The sequence below is a fragment of the Hemitrygon akajei genome, chromosome 27 (genome assembly GCF_048418815.1).
Source record: "Hemitrygon akajei chromosome 27, sHemAka1.3, whole genome shotgun sequence".
In the NCBI taxonomy this organism is placed as follows: domain Eukaryota; kingdom Metazoa; phylum Chordata; class Chondrichthyes; order Myliobatiformes; family Dasyatidae; genus Hemitrygon; species Hemitrygon akajei.
In genome coordinates, this window is record NC_133150.1 from 12,983,844 (window position 1) to 13,003,127 (window position 19,284).

Here is a 19,284-nt window from a genome sequence, read left to right on the forward strand (position 1 = left end):
AAAGATGATTGGTGCTATAGCAGTGAATGTTGCCTACATTAACATTAGTAAAGGATTTGCTAAGGTCCATCAGAATAGGCAGAAGATGACTTGGAATTCCTATTGAGTTGCTAACTAGATATAAATTTGTGGGGTAGTGGAGGGGTGTTTTCCTGTCTAGGGTTCTCTGGGTCCACTTTTGTAACATGAGTGGTTTGAATAAAAATGCCGTGGTCTGATAAGTTTGCAGGCAATGTGAAAATTGGTGGAGTTGTGTGAGTAAGGTCGTCAAAGATTCAGCAAGTAGATCAGTTGGAAATTTGTGCAGAGAAATAGCAGATGGAAATTAAATTGTGAAGTGTGAAAAGGTGCATTTTCAGAAGAAAGTAAATCTTGTATTCATTGGGTACAAGTCCATCACTCCTTGAAAGTGGTAATGCTTTCAAGGAGTTGTTAGGGTACCAGTGTGCTTGTTTTTATCAATCAGGGTCCTGTGTATAAAGGTAGGGAAGTTATATTGTAGCTATACAATTATAAAAGAACATTTGGCCAGGCTACATTTGGAATATTGTGTGCAGTTTTGGTCATCTCACTAGAGGGAGGCTGCCGGAGAGGTTCACCAGCATGTCACCTGGAATTCTGGATCCGGCAATAAGGAGAGTTAGGATAAACTGGATTTGTTTTCTGTGGACTGTTAGAGGCTGAAGGGTGACCTGATAGAAGTACAGTTAGAGAATTATGTGAGGCATAGTAAGGGAAGATAGTGAGTGCCTTTTCCCAGGGTGGAAATGAAATGTATTAAAAGGCATGGGTTTAAGGTGAGAGGGAAAAATATTTGAGGGGATTTGTGAGTTGGATACCTGTAGTGTAAGCTGAGGAACATGTTCTTGTGCTGTACTGTTCTATGTAATTGATTTTGAACGCTCCCAAATGACAGCTTTGATAGGAACAAAAACCTTGTAGGACTTGATTGCCAGTTTTATTATCTGTTTCATGACTGGGGATGGTTCAGGCCTATTGAAATTAGTCCATCTTGCTACATGGCATTGCTGCTCTGTATGGCTTCTGCATTTAGGATCGGGACCTATAAGCAGGTCTACATTAGGGTTAGGGTTTTCTAATGTATGCAGACTTCTCATAATTGGCAGAAAGCTTTATCCCACTGAAATGTAGTTTTTATTGAAACCAATAACTGCACCAGAAACACTGAGAATGTACCTGGCACAAGGGTAGTCTTGAACATTAGGTGCTGCCTTATCCAACTGGTATCCTTTTCAATAAAGAAATGTTTCTTTTTCAGCATCTTTTTTTCCTCTGTAATAGCACCCTCACCTTTGAGAACTACCTGAGAACTGCAGACATAATTATAGGTTTTAACTCTTCAAATTTTTTTTGGACTCATTTGGTACCTTGGGTGAAGTTGTTCGCATCCTATTTGCAGGGACAGACTCCTTTCGACTTGGCTGATGAGAGCATCCTTGAGCATTTAGAGGAGCTGCAGAAAAAGCAGAATATTGTAAGTAGTTTATTTGAATTTTTCTTGATTAATTTCTTTGGAATGGTAACATTTTGATTATATTGCTTAAATGACTGATGTGTGGAATTGCATGTATATAGCTTATTGTCTAGTGCTTTTGTTTAATTCCTTGATTTTTTTTAACTGCTTTTGTAAATGGCAAAATTTTTTACTCTTTATTAAATTAGATGTATCAACTTTCATTCACTAAAGACAGCTAAATTGAAACTACAGCACAAGCAGTTAGCCAGTAAGATTTTTAAATTCACGTTCTTGCTCAAGTACCTGTAAGTCCATATTTAAACTATATACTGGATAAGCAATGTTTAAATAATGTATCATCCTGGATGATAAAATCTGTCTCCTTAAAAACAGAGTTAACACCACGCTTTATCACTGTTTGATACAAGTGGTGGGGGGAGCGTCATGCACTTTGTTTATTTAGCGATATAGCGCAGTGTGGGCCCTTCAAGCCTCACCACCCCAGCAACCCTCAACAACCCCGATTAACCCAGACCTAATCACGGGACAATTTAAAATGGCCACTTTATCTACCCGGTATGTCTTTGGTCTGTGGGAGGAAACCGGAGCACCCAGGGAAAAGCCACATACTCCATGGGGAAGACAAACAGAGATTTCTTACAGATCGCATTGGAATTGAACTCTGTTCTCCAAAGCTCTGAGCTGTAATAGCATTGCGCTAACCGCTACACTACCTTTTATCTCTTCTTCTCTCTCCTAAATCAAGGTATGTGGATTTCATTTTACAGAACAGCCTCCTCTACAGAATCAGTGTCCAGTCACTTGCACCTAGAACTTCTTAATGTTTAGAGACTTTTAAACAATGTTGCTTGAGAGAGAATTACAAACTTGCATAATTTTCATATTATCAATTTCTGTATCCCTCCCATTTTTCTCATTGTTAAAGGTCCTGACAGCTACAACAGGATTTTGATTGTGTAGTGTCTCACACAGTTGCAGCACATCACAAATCATTTTCAGAAACCACTGGCAAGTACTTGTTAAACAGGGAAGGGTGTGGTAGTGCTCATGCTGCAGGGCTTTCTTGTGAAACATCTCACAGGTTTTGGTCACCAGATTCAGCAAAGTCAATTATACCATGGCTGAAACTAATTCACTTCTCTCCTTCATTATTTCATTCATTTTATTTAGTTTCTGCTAGTTTGTCTATATTGCTCTGTAAGTTGAGACCGAATTTTTAAATGTTATCTGTGATGCACCACGTAGGTCTTCTGAAATTCGGTAGCCATGCCATGAGCCAATGCATCCTACAGACATGTAGGTTAGTCGATAGTCCTTTGTGGTATTTTGAAAGATGTGCAGCAGTTTAAAGAAACAAACAAACTATACTTTCCTAGCATTGTTGACAATGTGTTTTAATAGCATTTGTGTGGGTATGGGGATTGGATTTAGGGTCAGGAAACTAAGCATTTGTGAAATATTAGTTACTGGGATGTTTTTCTGGTTTACTGAAAAAACTGGAAAATTCAAGCCATTATTGTGTAATATACATTTGAACCAAAAATTAGCACTTTTCTCTCTGCATGATTGTCATAGTCTTCGTTTGGATTGCAGAACAAATTTTTTGCTTTATGAACTATATGCAAAGTGGACCCAATCCAATCCTGTCTGACAAGTAGAATTTTCAACAATTTAACCAGAGGCAATATAATTATACCTGTAATATTATTTCAGCTGCACAGTCAGCATGTTCCTTAGTGCTTTTCTCACATCTTTCACTCACAGCTCTTCACTATGGAAGTTCACTTTCCATAGGTTTCAGCAAGAAGCTGCTGAAATTGTACATCAATTTCCTTTTTGAGTTATGTGACTTTTCTGTTGAATGGGCCTTTCTTGACACGCTTGAGGAAATCCAGTACTTTTGATTCTGACTGCTGTTAAGGGTTCTATTGGCCCAGTTGAATGTATAAGTCTTTATTTCCATAGAGAGTTCAATCATCAAGGCATGGGAGGAGTTCCTGAGGGCAGTATCCCAGGCCCAAACATCTTCTAAATTATCAAACGTCTTTCATATGGCCAGAAGTGAACTCCTATGTGCAATAAGACTTCGATACATTTGGATATGTCTGCACAAAAATTGCTTGTACAATTGCCATCTTGGATAAGAGAAAGCACCATTATCTATCCTGGATGTTTAATTGCAATGCTCTCACTAAATCACTCACACTTAACATCCTAGTGACTACCATTGGTTAGAAATTCAACTTGACTAGCCAGATAAGCACCATGGCTACAAAAACAGGCCAGACTTCCTTTCTGACACTCCTAAGCCTTTCCTTCAAATACAAGGGGTAGTATAATAACGTACCCCTACTTGCCTCGGAGTTCAGCCCCAGAAATGTTCAAGAAGGTCAACACTCCCCAGGGCAATCGGGCTTGCTCTATTAGCCATAACATGTATTCTCTCCACCATCAGTGTGCAGTGGGTAACATGTACAAAATGTGTTACACTAATTCAAGTAGGGTATTTGGTCTTCCAAACCCCAAAATCTCTATCACTGAAAAGGGCAAGGGTTTCAGGCCATTGGCATGCTATTTGGAAATGTTTAGCTGTTCCTTCACCATCACTGGGTCTAAATCCCTAACAGCTGTTTGTGATCTACACATGCTAGAAGGCAGCTAGCTCATCACCAGCTTTTCAAGAATGATTAAAGTTGGTCAATAAATACTGACCTCAGCAGCAATGCCTCGATCCAAAAATATTAATAATTTGTTAAAAAGTATCCAGTTCATGTGAATAATTTAATTTTTCTGTTTGCCTTAAGATAGAAATGAATATCTGCTTGGCATTATTCACTGGCTGCAAAAACAATCTTGGAGTGTGATAAGCACTTAACTAATTTTCAGTGCTTGTTTAGAATTTAAAATTGATTTGATTTGTGGTCCATAATGTATCTTCAAACTGCAATTTTTATTTTTAATAGCTTCGTGCTGAGAAACGAGCTGTGAGATCAACACTTATTGAATCAACGGTAAATTGCAAACTGCAACCCAAACATTTGAGGTACGTACTTGAAACAATGATGATTGCTCCATTTTCTGTGAGCAACAATTTTTTTGCCTTTTGAGATTTTGGAAGTCTGCATCAATTTAACACTAAAGTTCCATTATATCTATAAATTTAGGAAGAATTCTTTTAAGTTTTGTAATACCTACTTCCCTGGAGGTGGAATTTTTTAGAAAGCAGATATTAATCAAAATGTTGCTTGGATTTGTACCAGGCTTTTCAAAATTTTAATGATAAATTTGATATTAGTCTGCCAGTTTGCTTTTACTGAGTAGAATAAACCAAAGAATCATGAGATGTTTTAACTCTTCAGATCTGCGGGTGTTGGTGATGAGATCCCCATACCATGGTTGCATGAGATATCAAGTGCTCTCCTTGTGTAATTGCTAGCATTCCTTTTTGGATCTCTTCCTTGCTGGGCCAAGGTGGACATCCTCAACCCAGTTCTCAAGTCTTTTATTTCACCTTTCTATAATTGCATAACTCTCTTCTTCGTATCTACATTCTGATCTGATCTAATCTAATCTGGTCTATTCTAATTAGACCATCTAATTGGTCTGTTTCCATGCTTTGTAATTTTGATTGGATCACTTTGTTTATTTTCCAACTATTGACTTGCTCAAGTGATGCTTATTTGATAGTTGTGACTGGCCAGAGGTGTTCAAATGAGGCCCAAGTCTGTAAAATGGTTCGGGCCTCTCAGTTTTCCTTGCCACACTCCTGACCACAAGATTATATTCCATAGATTGAGGTTGTTGATGTACGTGTTCCCATGCCACTTAATATAAAAAGGTTGAAGAGTTTCAATGAAGTTGTATCCAATTGAGAACAGTGTCTCATAAAACTCAGTAATGTTCCATTGTAATTTGATATTTAGCTGTGTGACAGATTTCTTATTCTGGAAATCCTTGTAGGAAAGTCACCAGAAACCTATAATTTAAGTGATGCTAATTGCTCTCTGGTGGTCAGTCGCAGCAGGAATTAGACATCAAAGAAGTTCTGCACAGTTTTTAGATCTGTGAGGTTTATGTATGGGTGAGACTGATGAGACAGCTGACAAAGCAATGGCATAGCAATGCAGCTTGTGCATCTCTTGACACAATCAACCATAGTACATATTCTCAAACAGTGTTTTCTTGAAATCTATTGGAGAAATTTTAACACCTTTGCAAAATTCACTGAATACTTCTATAGCCCTTCTGCTTGTACTATCAGAATCGGGTTTATTATCACCGACATGTGACATGAAATTTGTTAACTTAGCAGTGGCGGTTCAATGCAATATATAACATAGAAGGAAAAATAATAATAACAAATAAATAAACAAGTAAATCAATTGCAGTATCGTATATTGAATAGGTTAAAAATCATGCAATAAACAGAAATATGAAAAAGTAAGGTAGTGTTCAAGGATTAACGTCCATTTAGGAATTGGATGACAGAGGGGAAGAAGCTGTTCCTGAATCGGAGAGTGTGTGTTTTCTATTATGCAAAATACCCTGCTTGTTTCTGCGAGGTTTGGCTCAGTTAAAATTGAATACAATATCCAGATCTAAAGGTTTCTTCAGTTAAGCAACCTGCAAGAAGGTGCTTGATTTCTTGGAAGTGTTTATAAATCGAAGGCATAGTATTGACATGGTGCCTGTGCTGTGGTTAATTGTGGGTCTTAATTGCTCGTTTGATTATATTTTTCCTCGCAGAGGCTGATCTGGAATCTGATTGTTCTGGATTTTGTTTTAAGTCTATTGCTTATTTACCTATAACTACATTGATCAATGTTTGTTGTCTTTTTCTCTCTGGGCTTTTACTTAAAAGATCATTAGATATTTGAGTAGAATTAGGCCATTCAGCCCATTGAGTCTGCTCTGCTATTTGATTGTAGCTGATTTATTATCCCTCTCAAACCCTTTCTCCTGCCTTCTACCCTTAACCTTCGACACACTTACTAATCAAGAACCTATCAGTCTGTGTTTTACATATACCGAATGACTAGACCTCTACAGCTGTCTGTAGCAATTTATTTCACAGATTCACCACAGTGACATTAGACCATTTAATTAAGATGATTACAAGGGAATGCATTACAAGTGAGTGGCTTCAGAATACTAGCTAAGAAGCCAAAGCATTGACTGGATCCATTGTTCTGCTCATTTGAATTTGTTGTTTCAAAGGGGTGTTAATGTGATCTGTTGCCCTCCCACGATGGAGCTCAGTTTTTACAGGATCCAGACTTTAAAACTAATTGTATGCTAAAATACTGTTAAACTTGTTAATCTAGTAGTGATATGGTCAATCATTTACAGTAATCTGAACAGAAAAGGAAATTTTCATTATTGTTGCAGTAAAGATGGTCTACTTTCTGTGGAAGAAAAGGAAGCTAAACGTAAATCACTTGAAGGAGAGAAAGTTGATGAGGAGAGTAAAAAGGACGAATCTAGTAGCTCCAGTTCTGAGGAAGAAGATGATGCCTCTGATTCTGAATCAGAAATAGATGCAGGTAAACTGAACTATTGATGAAATTCTAACTAGTGGAAAAACATTAAATTTTAAAATTTGCTTCAAACTCCATGTTAATTTGGTTGTCTCTTTGCTGGACTTGCATGAGGGCTTGCTTAATGGCAACTTGTACAATTTATATTGTATATGATTATTTATTTGTTATAATAGATCAAATTGTAGCTGAAAATAAAATTTATTTCAGTTAACTGCTCTGTGAAAAATAATTTTACGGAGTATGTCAAATTTATCAATTTTTTCACTGTTTAAAAATGAAAAATACGAGAAATATTTTTCCAGTGAAAGTATTAAAATGTAAATGATATAAAAAGAAATTAAACACAAATAACAAAATATTCTTTCCTTAAATCCCTGCACCTAGTGTAGGATCTGGACAGATTCTTAGTATAAATCAGTTTTCTACAGTCATGGCATGCAGCAAGAAGTCACCAGTGGAGCTAGGATTCCATGCATGGGATTTGTGTGGTTGTCTCAAAACTTGCCACTAGTTTACATGGAGAAAATTTAGTAGTTCAATATATAATATTTCAATTTAGCAATCAACTTGATTGTCTTTCAGAGTTAGATAAAATTGTTATTGAATTGCAAACTATAACATTGCTTTGTGCTGGCATCTTTGAGCTCAGGGTCAGGGCAATATTTCTACCTGCACTATTCCTGTGATTGGCTTTTGAGCAACGTGTAATGCTCATTTTATCAAAACATATCTCAATCATCAGCCAAACTATTCAAACTTATTAATGAGCATGTGATTACAGCTAAACTACAAGCTAGTTTATCAATAATACTTTCAAACACATGTTATATTTGTGATCTATGTAGAGGTTATCAAGCTTTCTTAAATATAGATATATCCCATAAATTATGATTGTACTTGCATTGGATAATGTTAATTATTTAATTTCCAGATGACAAGATTCTTAAGTATAAATATTGAAATTACAAATTACATATTTCAAGTATGGTGTATAGAATAAATAATTTACAGTTAGTTACATTTCTTCAGACTCTGGTTAGTGACACTCCATTGATCTTTTAATTTGAATAACAAACCTAGGTAGTTGATTGTTTTCTTAAATTTGAGTAGGAGTATTTGGATCTTTTGAAACGGTGTAATAACCTATATTATTTCTTGGTGTTTTTTTTAAACATTATCTCAATCTTTATGCATTTGATCATCTGAATCGTGATACAAAGGCTGACTGATGGCAATCACCAGTGTTTGATTAGTTAGACAACTAAATGTCAGTGATGACATGATAAGAAATTTATTTTTGAAGCAATGAATGATTTTATCATTACAGAGTGTGGTTATCATAAGTAGATCAAATCTGCTCCAGCTTCCTCCTCTTCCATCCAAAATTCAGGTAGTCAAATAAGACTTAGAAGTTTGCATTTGGAGCCCTAATTTCATTAATTCCTTTATCTTGTATCAACTCATCAGGGCAACTGTTGTTACACATTAACTGTATTCTGCTCATAATTTCTGAACAAAAAGATGTGCTATTGTTTTGAGTGAGAATTATTTTAAAACTTGTGATTTTTTTCTTAATACAGCTCTACCAGTATTTCAACAGCTATCGATTGAAGAGAAAAGTGTTCTCTCACCCTGGAGAATATTGCTTTTTGAAGGGTGCTTCTATGATTTTATGTGCAAGGCTTTACAAAAAAAACATTAGTTGTAGTAGTTCAGTGTCATGTATCTTCTTGGGAAACTTTGCTGTCAGTTGAAAGAGGCAATAATCGCAACAAGCAAACTGCCCCCTTATTCTGTGTCAGACCAGTTCTTGTTACTTTAGCAAATGGCTACTTGATTTGGGAAGGAGGGTTTTAAACGAGTTGAAGAATTGGAGACAGCAGAAGTACATTGAAAATAATCTAACATTGATGGATGCTTGGTTATTGGCAGCCTTTGAGCGAGTGTGTAGTACTGTGAGTTGTAATATGTTATATTGAAGATGGATAGGATCAGAAACTCAGTAAATGTTAATAATTCAACCTGCTTCAGGACAAATATTTCGAATTCTATGTAATATTCAACCTTTGTGTTTAAACAACTTTGTTGATCCAAGAACCAGTTTCATGAAGCTTCCAATTTGTCATTCATTCCAGAAAGGAATGTGCTGATTGTAAAGTTCTGATTTTTTAAAAATGTTGATATCATTCACATTTGCAAAATTTAAATACAAGATTTCTCAAAGTTGACTATTTTCAAACTAATGTAAATTATTTTTTTGTACAGATAAATCAAAGTCTTCTATCAAAAACAATATAAACAGCAAATTGAATAGCAGTGTCTCTCACCTATCCACGACAGGGCAGTCCACTCGATACACAGCTACCATTACCACAAGAAAGGTAAACTGCAGTCCTGGTGCCTTTTCCTCCTCTGGTACTGTAGTTTGTAAAATAGGGGGAATAATTTGACATGAAGCAAAGCATTAAAAAAGATTAGTCTATGCATGAGGTAGGCTTGAGTTGTATATGAGCTGAAGAAAGATTGAAAGTGAAGAATATTCATCCAAGTAAAAAAGACAATTTTTGTTAAGGAGAAGATGGGGCATAAGTTCATTGTGTGGAATGAATTATCGTTGGATTTGAATGTATTTGAAGAGATAATCAGAAGTGAAGAATTACAAACACGAGGAAATCTGCAGATGCTGGAAATTCAAACAACACACACAAATTGCTGGTGGAACACAGCAGGTCAGGCAGCATCTATAAGGAGAAGTACTGTGAACGTTTCGGGCCGAGACCTATCGTCAGGATGAAGGGTCTCCGCCCGAAACGTCAACAGTGCTTCTCTTTATAGATGCTGCCTGGCCTGCTGTGTTCCACCAGCATTTTATGTGTGAAGAATTACATTTAATTCCACTAAACAAAAATCCAAATGTGATTATGACCATACAGTGGTGCTAGGAAGTTTGTGAACCCTGTGGAATTTTCTCTATTTCTGCATAAATATGACTTAAAATGTGATCAGATCTTCACATAAGTCCTAAAACTAATTAGAGAGCCCAATTAAATAAATAACACAAAAAAATCTTTTTCATTTATTGAGACAAATGATCCAATATTACATGTATTTGTTGGAAAAAGTATGTCAACCTTTGCTTTCAGTAACTGATGTGACCCCCGCCCTTGTACAGCAGTAACCTCAACCAAACGTTTCTGGTAACTGTTGATCGATCAATCCTGCACATCAGCTTAGAGGAATTTTAGGTCATTCCTCCTTACAATCTTCAATTCTGGGATGTTGGTGGGCTTCCTTGCATGAGCTGCTTGCTTCAGGTCCTTCCACACATTTCTGTCGGATTAAGATCAGGACTTTGACTTGGCCATTCCAAAATACAAAGTTACTACTTAAAACCTTTCTGTTGTTGATTTACTCTTGTCTTTTGGATCATTGTCTTGCTGCATTATCCAACCTCTATTAAGCTTCAGGTGATGAGCTGCTACCCTGACATTCTCCTGGAAAATGTCTATTTTGAATTAATTGTTTCCTCAACGGTTGCAAGTTGTCCAGGCCCTGAAGCAGCAAAGCAGCCCCAAGTCATGATGCTCCTTCCACCATGCTTCACAGCTGGGATGAATCTTTGGTGTTGGTCTACAGTGCCTTTTTTCCTCCAAATATATAGCAATGTGTATTTCTGCCAAAAGTTCAACTTTTATCTCGTGTCCACAGAACATTGTTGTAGAATTGTTGTAGAACATCTAAGTGGTCTTTTGCAAAATTGAGACATGCAGCAGTGTCTTTCCTTTTGGAGAGTGGTTTCCATGAACACCATTCTTAGTCAGTGTTCTTCTTATAGTGGACTCATGGTCAGAGACTTCAAGTTCTGGAGATTTCTGCAGGTCTTTTACTTTTACCCTTGGGTACTTTTTCACATCCTTCAACTTTGCATGTTGCGCTTTTGGTGTGATCTTTGCAGGATGCCCACTAATCTCTAGGGAGATTAGCAACACTATTGAATTTCCTCTATTTGTAGACAATTTCTCTTGCTGTGGACTGATGAACACTCTGGTCTTTAGAAATGCTTTTGTAGCCTTCTCCAGCTTTATGCATCTCTGTAATTTTTTTCCTAAGGTCTTCTGATAGTTGTTTTGATCGAGGCATGGTGCACATAAACAGATCTTTCTCAAGAAGAGCAGGCTCCGTCAGTAACCTGACTTTATGTGTCTGTTTTGTAGGCAGGGCACCTCTTTAAAAACCCATACCTCTAATCTCATCTCATTGATTGGAGCACCTGACTCCAAAAAGCTTTTGTAGAAGGCATTACCCAGAGGTTCACATACTTTTTCCAACAAATGTTTATAATATTGGATCACTTTACTCAAATAAAAGAACAAGTGTAATTCTTTCTTGTGTTATTTATTCAATTGGGTTTTCTTTATCTAATTTTAAGACTTCTGTGCAGATCTGATGACATTTAAGGTTATATTTATGTAGAAATAGAGAAAATTCTACAGGGTTCACAAACTTTTTAGCACCACTGAATATTAATACAATTTCCATATGCTGTCAGTCTCAGTAGTTCACTGTAGCCAAAATAAGTTGGCGTCTTACATTTTGGGGTTTGTACTGGAATGTCAAAAGAAATTAAATTATTTTTAGCTTTCAAAAATAGTTATATGGGGTTCTTTATTGTTTTGCCAAAAGAGCTTTTATGTGATTATCTTCTTGCTTAAAACTGCCATCTCAGTAGTGTTTCCTTTTGCTTGTCTTGAAAATTATTTTTAAAAACTCTTCCCTCTTTTAAACTAAAGGCAACTGAGTTTCAGCTATAGTGGACAATATTTACGCTAGATTCTCAAATGTCCAGTGTCCAAATTCTCCTGGGTATGCCTGTTTCCAATTTATTGATTTTTCAAAGAGCTGCCCCTTGGAGCAGAAGAATGTTTTATAGTTAAAGTCAACCATTAGTAAACAAAATAGACAAGCAGTCAAAATAGGCACATCAAAACACTGGCGAGATGCCACAAAGGTTCTCGAAAATCTCATGACCTGTTAATAGGACAAGTGAATGAATGTCTCCTACACCAGTATCTCTAGCATTAGAGGCTCGAATTGCAGTCTGGTATTTCTAATAGCACATTTTGCTCTTGTCCAACATCAGACTTGTAAAACAGTATTCTATTCTAACCTCCTGCATAGGAGGAAATTACCAGGATAGAAACGTGCTTAAATAATCTCAAGGCTTCCTTGAGAAAGTACAACTAACCAACTCAGCAATTCTGTTGGGCCGTTCAGTGGAATGGAGATTTGGAATGGTAAAAGTAATGTACCACTCTTATAACCTACTTGCCTCATCAGCCGAGTCTCTGCATCCAAAATTGGCCTCTTCAGCCACATTGTAACCTCGAGTGGATCTCCCCAGTTTATTGCCTGCAGTTAAGAAAATGATCATCACTGGTGTCCTGAAAATTCATCTTCAAAGCCTCTTTGTGAATCCTATAATGAAATTTAAACTAACTTGACAAAATGATTGTGGTTCAGGTCCTCAATAACTTGGCACCTTGCTGTCTCATTTATTCCTCCTTAATTGAATTCAGATTTTATTGCAAATTTACAAATTGTTATTTTTAGCCATTCCTGATGGACATTGGTTCAGAACAAAGTGAAGTCACATGCAATCAACTATTGGTGAATAGTTTGTTTTAGGGGAAAAATGTTAAGGCAGTGCATAAATTGTGGGAGTTTGGAAACAATTGTTACATTGCCATAAATAATCCAAGTAGGGTGAATTCAATTAAATGTGTATCTGTGAAACGGAGTTAGAACATATTGTATTTAGGTTGGGTTATGTAGGAATTTGAGAGCACCATGCTGACAGAACTAAAAAAACCGAATGAACTTAAAGCTCTTCTAATGCCCAAGATGTTAAATTTTTAATTAGGCCATAAGACATAGAAACGGTGTTAACATAGGGCACTATACCTATTGAAACTGCTCTACTATTTGATTATGGCTGATATAATTTGGTTCTTATCATCATTCTCCTGCCTTCTCCCTGTAACCTTTGACACCCTTTTACTAATCAAGGACTTGTCAATCTCTGCTCTGTCTACTGAATGACGGCCTCCAAAGTGTCTGTGGCAATGAATTCCACAGATTTATTACTTTCTTGCTAAAGAAGTTCCTCCACAACTCTTTTCCAAAGGGATAGCCTTCTCTTCTGAGGCTCTGCCCTCAGGTCTTAGACAGTCGCACTATTAGAAACATCCTCTCTACATCCCTCTATCTGGGCCTTTCAATATTCATTAAATTTCAGTGATAGCTGCCCCCCCCAAAAAAAATTCTTCTAAACTCTAGCAAGTAAAGGCTTAGAGCCATTAAATTCTCCTCACGTGTTAACCCTTTCCTTCCCATGATCATTCTCATAAACCACCTTTAGGCCTTTCCCAATGTCAGCACATCCTTTCTTAGATATAGAGCCCAAAACTACTCTCAATACTCCAAATGTAGAAAGACCAATACCTTGTAAAACTTCATTATATCCTTACTTTTATTTTCTAGTCATTTAAAAATGAATGCTAACATTGCACTTGCTTGCTTACTACTGACACAACCTGCAAGTTAACCTCTAGGGAATCCAAGTCCCTTTGCATCTCTGATTTCTTAATTTGATTACATTTTTAAAGAAAAGTCTACACCTTTTTATTTCTTCTACCAAAGTATGTGGCCATCCATTTCCCTACATTGTATTCCATCTGCAACTTCTTTGCCTATTCTCTGAATCTGTCCAAGACCTTCTGCAGAATCCCTGCTTCCTCAGTGCTACCTGTGCCTTCATCTATCTTTGTATCACTCTCAAACTTGGCCACAAAGCCATCAATTCCATCATATAAATCATCAACATATAACATAAAAATTAGTGGACCTAACACCAACCACAACCCCCTCCTGTAGAACACCACAAGTCATCAACTGCTAACCAGAATAGGGCTTCTTTGTTCCTAATGTTTGCCTTTAACAATCTGCCCATGCTAGCATCTTTTCTGTAATATCAGCTCTTATTTTGTTCAGCAGCTTCGTGTTGCACCTTGTCAAAGGCCTTCTTAAAAATTCAAGGAAGTGACATCCTTTGCCTATCTTGCCTGTTATTTCATCAGAGAATTCAACAGATTTGTCAGGCAAGACTTTCCTTTTAAGGGAACCCTTGAACTAAATCTATTTTATTGTGTCTCCGAGTATCCCAAAATCTCATCCTTTGTTTGTCCTTGGTAGGAACACCTGAGATGGAAATAAGTGCTTTATGACCCTGATATATCATTTGAAGAATTTGGATATTTTAGAATTTTTCAGTTGTTACAAAATTTATTGAAATTGGCTACTTGTGACATTTTAATGATTTAAGATATTTCAGTATATCCTGCATATGGTAAAAAGATTATGAAAAGTAAAATTCAAGAGCAAAGTTAACCATGAATTGCTAGTTTTGTGTTTTTATTTTAAAATGTCAACTTTCTGTAACTAGTGTTTATCTTACAGATCATTAGCCCTTTCATTAAGTCTGCTACCAAAGATGAAGAAGGAAAGGATGAATCTCCAGCTTCCTGGAGATTGGGGTTGAGGAAAACTGGGAGCCATGATGCACTGACCGAAATCAGCAGTTCTCAAGCATTGAAAGAAAAGGACTCATTTGGAATAATCCGGTCAGCTTCAAGTCCCCGGCTTTCAACCATATTTGCTAACCAGGAAAAGGTGCATTTTTTATAATCTATTCTGATTTTTATTGCAAGATGATTAAGGAATTGTTTCTTTATTGAAAACTGTAAAGTTGTACTGTATTTGGATGTTACATTTTCAGATGGCTATTATTTGTCAGTTTCTTCTGTAATATTGATTTTAAGATTACATTAAGATCTCAACAGATGGACATTGGTTTATTGAGAAATCAGAAATAACCTTCAATATGACATTCGTACATGATTTTGAATATGTCCAAGCTGGAATTGGGCATGAAATATCATTATTACGTAGACTTTGGAAATTGCTCTCAAGTTTTGCTTTTCAACTCATTCATTTTCCAATCCCAAAAATATTCTGGTGCTGTATTTTTAGTATTCCCATTGCATGAGGCCAAGTATACACACTGAATATTCAGTGACTTTAATCAATTTACGTTTAATGTTTCCTTAGAACTGGCCTGCCCCAAGTCCACCATGACTATAACATAAATGAGTAGTGAATGCAAGGATGATTGCTGTTTAACAACAGTAGTTTGAATGTCATTTGCACCAAGCACTGTTCCTGTGTTTTGGGAAATTTTGCAAGTGGCATTCAGACTTGTATCTAATTATACCAATCTCTAACATTCCTTTGGGAGATGAACTAGACACATCTTGAAATCCCACTTTGGAATTCTATCAATATCAGTTTTGGCATCTGAACCAGAAAATGAACTGGGGTAGCTGCTTCTGTCTCTGGATGCAAGCTGAAGAATTCCTCTGTGCTTCATGAGGTATTGCAAGATGACTTTAAAATATACAAAGACTTGTTATATGGGAGTTTATTTTATTTGTGCATGACAGATGAATTCTCACATTGCAGTGAACAGGAGCTACTAATGCACTAAAGGCATATAGCCAACTTTGGGTTGTTAACTTCAAATCACTTGTTTATATTATTCAGGACAAAGATACTAAAACTAGACTTGTATATGTTTCACCAACCATCCCAAGCAGAAGATTGCATAGCACATCGGACATTGAAGAAAAGGAAAATAGGTAAGTTTTTAGTATTTTAGTTGTTGGTATTGGTTTGTTATTGTCACGTGTGCTAAGATATAGTGGAAAAACTTCTGTTTCAATGTCATCCAGACAGATCATTCTATTATTTAAGTACATTGAGGTAGTAAAAAGGAAAACAATGCAGAATACAGTGCAGGCAGACAAGTGCAAGGGTCACCAAGAGATGAATTGGGGGAACCAAGAATTTATCTTTCAGCTTAGAGGTTCAGTTCAGGAATCTTAACAATAAGGTTGAAGCTATCAGTGACCCTTAGGACATCTGCTGTCAGGCTTTTGATCTTCTTCCAGTGGGAAGGGGCAGGAAAAAAGGACTGTTTTTAGTAATTGAGCTCAAATTCTGCTAGAATATAAAATTAAAAGCCCGATCTGCACTCGATTTGGCCAAATCTGATCCCAGCTTGTATATTTGGAGTGGTTTTCATAGTTGATTCAATCTGACCAAAAACATTTGCAAAAATGTAGAATGTAAAGACTTGCTATGCTGTGATACTTTACTATTGATCAAGAATAATACGACAATAGTGAAAAAATCATCCTGACCTGGATAAATTCCTGAGCTTGATTAGCATGGTAATAACCTGACCCAGAACTGTACTTGAATATGTTTACAATCTCAGCTGATATGGTCTAGGTTACCTCTATAGCTAGGCTCCAAGAGTTTGCTGCAAATAAAGGGAGTGGCTTGATTTATTTCCCTATTTTTTAATTGTATCTTCTAAGATTAGAAGGCTTTCACTTAAGGTACTAGCATCGCTTGTAGTTTGAGAGTGTAATTTGTACATGGCAGTTTTTATGGTTGGTTATCAATGGACTTTTTTTGAACATTTTAAAGTTTTTTTTTTAGGAAGAGACGAAACCGCTTTAAAGTTTTTGAGAAGTGCCACGCATATGCTACTATTATATTGTCCAGTTTTATTTACCAATGAATGGTGTTGGATACACATTGCAACTTAAGCTGGATCACTTTATTCCATTCAAAGGGAATCTGCAGCTAGTCTGGTACGTAGTGGCTCCTATACGAGGCGATCATGGAGGGATGACTTAAAAGATGCAAATCACGTGAGAAGTGAAGGTGGCATGTCTGTAAATGTACCAACTGCTAACACAATGCCTTTGTATCAGCGGAGGTGAGCAAGGACATTATTTTACGTATATGCAGATTAATACAGCATGTTATACAAAGACTATTTTTAAGCATCTGTTACTTTCTTAAAATTATGAATCCACACAATTCAGTTGATCAGTTTTACATCTTGGATATTTTAATACTTGTTTTTGCCAAATATATTGAGTGAAAGTGGCTGAGATTTTATGTAACAGTTATTCTTTTTTTTCTCTGGGTTCTTCGTGAATTGATGGTCTTTTTGTACTCTAATAACATTGATTTCAGAACAAGCTCAGAAATAATTTTGACAAAGTCCACTTTATTACTTACACTTCACTTAGGAATAATAATTACAACATTTCTGAGTAGCATTCCAAGTTGCTGTGACTGTTCTGAAGAAAGGCATTATTGGGAAAAAAATTTGGTAACAAATTTTTGTTTGTGAAGTTGATACTCATGAGGGAGTCAGTCTGTTCAGCATTTTTCCAATAATGATTGATGCTTTAATAATTTGTTATTTTCTGAAATATCTGGAAGTATTTTATGCTCTCTTACCTCCAAGAGGCCAGGAATTTTGCCCAAGCGTTTAAACTAATCAACTCAGCTGACTTCAAAGCACAAGCTGTGGTATGGTCAACAATAGGGAAGGGAAATTCTATCAAGCTTACTTTCTAACTTATGTCAGGTGTGTGTGTGTGTGTGTGTGTGTTCTAAACTTCTCAGCAAGGGAACAAATGGTTCTTGAGGTGGGGTGTGACCAAAAAGAGAACTGTATGTAAGAATTGTAAGCTCTGGGTGTTGAGGATTTTGGATGGCTTAGGAAGAGTGAATGTTTGGTAATGGAAAGGTGAGGACAGGAAAGTAAGAAACAAGTGAAATCAAGTTAATAAATTGTACAGTTTATTTCTTTTGTATATCAATTGTTACCAGTGCCTCACTTGATAGAAGAAAAGATTTAAACAGTTTTCTATCATTCCTGTCAATCCAGTTATTTCAGCTGCTAGTATAGCAACATTTAACTTTGGCTGTTGGTCAGCAACCCAAGTGAAATGCCATGATCTTTCTCTTGCTCTTTCACCTTAAGTAGTTGTGATTCCACATTAATCATCTACCAGGGTAGGCAAGACTAATATGAAGGATGTTTTCTGATACCTGTATTTTAATATTTATGAGGTCAAAAACAAATTCAAAAGGATGTTCTTTTTTGGAATAGCTTCTTAATTTCCTTCAGTTTAATTTTCTCAGATCTTACCCTGGTGTTCCCATGCAGTGTGTTAGTGTGTGCTTATAATAGCTGAGATCATAAGACTAATAGAACTAACATGATTTAAAATCTGAATCGGGCCCCTGTAAGATTTTAGCAGTTAGTTATAGTTTAACCTTGACAATGAAAGCAACAGAAGTCTTCCTCAGCATATTTAAATAAAAACTTGCACAATTTGAATTTTTTTCCTCTGTCATCTGTTCTCAGTTTGTTCTATTGTAAAATGGAGACCTGAGATTGCAGATGCTGATATGTGGAGTACAAAAAACAAGCCATTGGAGGAACTCAGCTGGTCAGGCAGCATCAGCATAGACAAAAGGAAAGTTGACATTTTAGGTTGAGACCCTACACTAAAACTAACATTGTAAAGGTAAGATGGCAAGTGTTGTAAAGAGGTTGTGAATGGTGAGGTGGTAGATGACCTGATGAGTTCCTGCAACAGATTTTTTGTAAAAAAAAAAATTCTAAGTGATAGGGACTTCTGTAATATTAGCTGACACTTGTGTGTATTCATGTCATAGTCATAGAAAACAGGACAAAAACAGTCCCTTTGGCCCATCTAGTCGATGCTGAACCTCTTGCACCTGGACTAGAGCCCTCCATACTCCTGCCACCCACGTACCTATTCAAACTTCTCTTCAATGTTGAAATCAAGCTCGCGTGCACTACTTTGCTGGCAGCTCGATCCACACTCTCTCAACCCTCTGAGTGGTTTTTGAATCACTGAAAAATCCTTTGATATTTTGGGTTTAAATGCTCATCACTTGCACTAATTGGTGTTTTGTTGAAGAGCTAAATATTAAGTTAGATAGGTGAATTATTTTTATAAGTCTTAAAACGTGGGGTGTGAGTGAGAGCCTTCATCAATGAGCCTAAGTGGTATTTTAACCATTTGGTGTGTTCCATTTTTGCCAGTGAAATGTGGGTTACTCCAAAGGTCAGTGAGGTGTACGATTAAAATACACAGACTTGCTGTCACTCCTTTTAAAGCAAATTTTATTCATAGTAGGTAAGCAGGCTGTACTTGGAGCCCAGTAAGTTCTATTGTACAGCTTTAGATTGCATGGGATCCAGAGTGGTAGCTACTTGGACTTATAAGG

At 36.5% G+C, this 19,284-nt stretch overlaps 1 protein-coding gene across 2 annotated transcripts in view; it reads left to right on the top strand.

Annotated features, from left to right (window-relative positions):
• LOC140717123 (protein phosphatase 1 regulatory subunit 12A-like) overlaps positions 1-19,284 on the top strand; it is a 233,481-nt gene that overhangs the window by 124,062 nt on the left and 90,135 nt on the right. For both annotated transcript variants that reach the window (XM_073030374.1, XM_073030375.1), the window contains exons 6-12: positions 1,421-1,495; positions 4,462-4,541; positions 6,887-7,041; positions 9,304-9,419; positions 14,554-14,766; positions 15,697-15,791; positions 16,796-16,942. In XM_073030374.1, the coding sequence (XP_072886475.1) occupies positions 1,421-1,495; positions 4,462-4,541; positions 6,887-7,041; positions 9,304-9,419; positions 14,554-14,766; positions 15,697-15,791; positions 16,796-16,942 (881 nt within the window). The remainder of the gene's footprint in view (positions 1-1,420; positions 1,496-4,461; positions 4,542-6,886; positions 7,042-9,303; positions 9,420-14,553; positions 14,767-15,696; positions 15,792-16,795; positions 16,943-19,284) is intronic.